Source organism: Otolemur garnettii, unplaced genomic scaffold (genome assembly GCF_000181295.1).
Source record: "Otolemur garnettii isolate 467f Iridium unplaced genomic scaffold, OtoGar3 scaffold00018, whole genome shotgun sequence".
In the NCBI taxonomy this organism is placed as follows: Eukaryota; Metazoa; Chordata; class Mammalia; order Primates; family Galagidae; genus Otolemur; species Otolemur garnettii.
In genome coordinates this window covers 17,141,215-17,145,856 of record NW_003852413.1, presented here as the reverse complement: position 1 = coordinate 17,145,856, position 4,642 = coordinate 17,141,215, and the positions used below count along the sequence as shown (strand labels likewise).

The following is a 4,642-nucleotide window of genomic DNA, read 5'->3' as shown; positions in this document are numbered from 1 at the left end:
TAGAGTGCTGTGGCATCACAGCTGACAGCAACTTCCAGCTTTTGGGCTTAGGCAATTCTCTTGCCTCAGCCTCCCAAGTAGCTGGGACTACAGGTGGCCACCACAATGCCTGGCTATTTTTTTGTTGCAGTTCGGAAGGGGCCAGGTTCGAGCCTCCTACCCTTGGTAGGCCGGCACCCTACTCACTGAGCCACAGGCATCTCCTGTAAGCATTTTTTATACTGCATTGATGTCCCTTATCAGATATATAGATCTGCAAATATTTTCTTCCATTTCATGAGTTATCTTTTCATTTTATTTATACTTTATTTTTAAGACAAGTTTCACTATTCGCCCTCCGTAGAATGCTATAGCATCACAGCTCACAGCAACCTCAAACTCTTGGGCTTAAGTGATTCTCTTGCCTCAGCCTCTCAAGTAGCTGGGACTACAGGCGCCCACCACAACTCCTGGCTGTTTTTTTGTTGCAGTTGTCATTGTTATTTAGCTGGCCTGGGCCGGGTTCGATCCCACCAGCCTTGGTGCAGGTGGCTGGAGCCAAAACCACTATGCTGTGGACACCAGGCCTATTTATATCTTTTGAATTAGAAAAGATTTTAATTTTTTTGTTGTTGGTGGTAGTGCTTTCGGCGTCATATCTAGGAATACTTTGTCTAATCCAAGGTCATAAAGAGTTACTCTTGTGTTTTTTTCTAAGCTTTTTTTTTTGTAGAGGCAGAGTCTGTCTTTATCGCCCTTGGTAGAATACTGTGGTTTCACCCAGCTCACAGCAAGCTCCAACTCCTGGCCTTAGGTGATTCTCTTGCCTCAGCCTCCCAATTAGCTGGGACTTACAGGCACCTGCCACAATACCCAGCTTTTTTTTTTTTTTTGGTGTTGCAGTTTGGCTGGGGCCAGGTTTGAACCCACCACCCTTGGTATATGGGGCTAGCGCCCTACCCATTGAGCTACAGGCTCTACCCCTTCTTCTAAGCTTTTTATAGTCTAGCCCTTATATTTAAGTGTTTGATCCATTTGGAGTTAATATTTATATTTGACATGAAGTAAGGATACAGTTTCATTATTTTGCCTGTGTATTTAGTTGTCCTGGTACCTACCATTTGCTGAAAAGACTTTTCCTCATTGAATGGTGTAAGTACCCTTGACAAAAATAATTTGATGACAATATGTATTTATTTCTGAACTCTCAATTCTATTCCGTTAGTTATTCTTATGACAGTACCATACTGTCTGATTACTGTTGCCTTGTTGTGTCTTGAACCCAGGAGTATGAATCCTTCTGCTTTTTCAGAATTCTTTGCGTTATTCTGATTCCTTGTAGTTTCACATAAGTTTTAGAATTATGAATTTCTGCAAAGAAATCAGCTGGGATTCTGATAGGGTTTTCCATTGAATCTAGAGATCAGTCAGCGGAGTACAGTTGTCTTTTTTCATCCAAAGGAGATTGGCTCTAAAGACAATCCCCACCCCAACACCAAGATTGGAGGGATGCTCAAGTCCCTTGTATAAAATGGTGTATTTACATATGAATGCTACAGATGGCCTCTTGTTCCCTTCCCGCCCTCCCTTGGGCAGGGTTTCACTCTGTCACTCAGCCAACAGTGCACTGTTGGGCTCAAGTGATCCTCCCACCTCAGCCTACCGAAGTTTTAAGATTATAGGTGTGAGCCATGCTGTCTTGCCTTACATTTGTTGTTAAATCCAGTATCTTGTCATTTCCACAGGTAGTTTTGCTTGTTTTCTTCTTCTTTTTCTTTTGTGCCATTCATACTTTTCTATTTCTTTGAATGTTTCCTGATATTTTGTTGGGTGCTGGACATTTTAGATGATATATTGTAGCAACTCTGGTTACTGATTCTTTTCCCTTTCCCTGGATATTGTTATTATTTGCCTTTTTTTTTTTTATAAGTGACTGACAGGACCCTGAGCCACTAGTGTTAAGTCTCTGATTTGTTCCTCAGAGAGGCATGCCTTTGGGTATGCCTATAGTAACCCTGGGATGTTGGTAGAGTTTTCGTCCTCTTTCCGTGATCCTACCCAGCTCTTAAATTCTGTTCTCCAGTTGTTTCATTGTTTTCAACAGTGTTTGGGGCATAATTTTTTTCTCTAAACTAATGCAGTCAAATTATGGTACTTTTAAAATAGGCATTTCTAAGATCTTTGTTAGCTATTTTTTATGGTCCCCAAAGGGCTCCTCCCAGCTGTTTTGCACTCTGATTCTCACCTTCAAACTAGTTAGCTGACATTCTAGGCTGTATCTTCATTATATCCAGGTATCTCTTTCTAGTTGCCTATGACCACAACCATCACTGTTCCAGGAAACACCCTTAGACTGAAAACTTGCCATGCTTTATTCCAAGTGAAGTCAGGTCCTTCTAGATACTTGGTGGTCCTCCTTCAGGCAGAATATCTGAGCCAAAGTTCTGGTAAGGATGGGGCAATGGCAAGTTTTTCTGTGAGTGATACTGAGTGCCAGGATAGGTGAGAGAAGATGAGCCACCTGAGGTCTTTTTGGCTTATCTCTTCTGTTGTGGAACCACTGTTCCATGAGCCCTGCAAAAGGGCTGTTGGGTCCCCAGTATTCTCAGTGTTACATGCCTCTGGTAGAGGCTCTGTTTCACAAATCAGGGTAGAGAGAAGGGAGCCCCCTGCCTTTGATGGTTCTGGGATCAGCATCAGCGTCAGCAGCAGGTGTCTGGGGCAGGGTGAGAAACTCTGAAGTCATGCTCCTCCCAATAAGAAAGCCCTTAGGGCCAGCTGTGGTGGCTCACGCCTGCAATCCCAGCACTTGGGAGGCTGAGGTGGGGTGGATTGCCTGAGTTTATAGGTTCAACACCAGCAAGAACCAGAGTGAGACCTCATCTCTAAAAATAGCTGGGTGACATGGCAGGCACCTGTAGTCCTAGCTACTTGGGAGGCAGAGGCAAGAGAATCGCTTGACCCCAAAAGTTTAAAGTTGCTGTGAGCTATGACAGCACAGTACTCCACCAAGGGGGACAAAGTGAGACTCTGTCTCAAAAAAAAAAAAAAAAAAAAAAAAAGCCTTTAGGTTTGGATCTTGGGTGAGAAGGGTTCTGTGTTGTTTTGTAGCTTCTGGAACCAGCTGGGATGTGGGGTTATCTTGCTTCAGATACCACAGATTTTCATCTTTCTCACTGAATTTTCATAGATTTTGTTGAATGGATGTTCATTTGCTGTTTGCCTTTAGGACCATTTCCAGAGACTTTGAATGCTTATGTTTGAGCTCCACATGGAATCATGCCGGAAGTTGATCTCTTGTAACTTTATCTTTTGAGTTAGCATTCATGCCTTCATAAGACATGACATAGGAAAGCATTTCTTTCACTATGAGCCCTGACCACCTCTTATAAGGATTTCCTAATATATTCTTTAACATCTCAATTTTTAGATATTGCTTTTATGATACAGCATACCAGGAGAATTGATTTCTCATACTTATTTTCCTTAAGTAATGAATTTTACCACATGAATTCTAGAAGGGAAAATCTGCATATGGTAAGTTCAGAGTTTATAAGGGAAACGAAAATAATAATAACTAGAGAATTTTAACAAGGAAACACAGTGCTGTGGTTTAGTTCTTTTTGTTTTTCTTTTTTTGCCCCAGGCTAGAGTGTGCTGGCCTCAGCTCATAGCAACCTCAAATTCCTGGGTTCAAGAAATTCTCCTGCCTCAACCTCCTAAGAGCTGAGACTACAGGTGCCTGCCACAATGCTTGGCTAATGTTGTCTATTTTTAGTAGAGACGGAGTCTCACTCTTGTTCAGGCTGGTCTTGAACTCCTGAGCTCAAGGGATCTTCCTGCCTCAGTCTCCTAGAGTGTTAGGATTACAGGTGTGCTGTGCCAGTGTGCCTGGCCTGGTTTAGCTTTTTTCAAGCTAGCTGTTGCAGTTAACTCTTGATTTCTCTGACTTGTCTTAGATATCGAAATCGATGGCTGCCTCTTTAGTTTTGTTGTCATCTTAAATTAAAATTTCTTTTGATTTACTATGATTTTTTTTTTAGGGGCCACTCAATAGTGAGTCTTCCAATCAGAGCTTGTGCAGTGTGGGGTCCTTGAGTGATAAAGAAGTAGAGGTAAGAAGCTATTTCTATTGTAGGACTTTTCATTTTCATATACCTTCAGTGTGGGTTAAAAGATAGCACCACATAATAACTCCGGGGGCACTGTTGTAGTCTGTGTGACTGGTTTCCTTTTGAGCTGTGTGCTATTTGCATCTGTACAATGATGATACAGCCATTCTGGTTTTTTTTTTTTTATTATAATCATGAATGAATCTTGTCTTTTTAAACAAAATTTTTTTTATGTAGTTGCCATCAATAAAGGGTAGAGATTGCAGTTGTAGCTGAATTAGCCTATGTGCCCTTGAATTAATGCTTATCAGTACTTTAACAACATAAGTCATTGGCTAACTTTAGTAATATAATTTGAAGGAGATTTATTTGTTGTAATTTTCCAGCTTAAATGGAACATCAGATTTTTTAAATTAGACGTATAACCTAGCTGCACAGATATGGGTCTGAGTCTAAGTCTGCAACCATAGACTTTGCACTTAGATAAAACTTTCAATAAATTATAGAGTTATTTGCTTTATTATGTAGATCTTTCTTTTTTGAAAAAAAAA

General features: G+C 41.0%; 1 protein-coding gene across 7 annotated transcripts in view; it reads left to right on the top strand.

The window, feature by feature from the left end:
• Nucleotides 1-4,642, top strand: part of TLK2 (tousled like kinase 2) — a 138,795-nt gene that overhangs the window by 46,960 nt on the left and 87,193 nt on the right. For all 7 annotated transcript variants that reach the window (XM_023511098.1, XM_023511095.1, XM_023511094.1 and 4 more), the window contains exon 3: nucleotides 4,023-4,094. In XM_023511098.1, coding sequence (XP_023366866.1) covers nucleotides 4,023-4,094 — 72 coding nt within the window. The remainder of the gene's footprint in view (nucleotides 1-4,022; nucleotides 4,095-4,642) is intronic.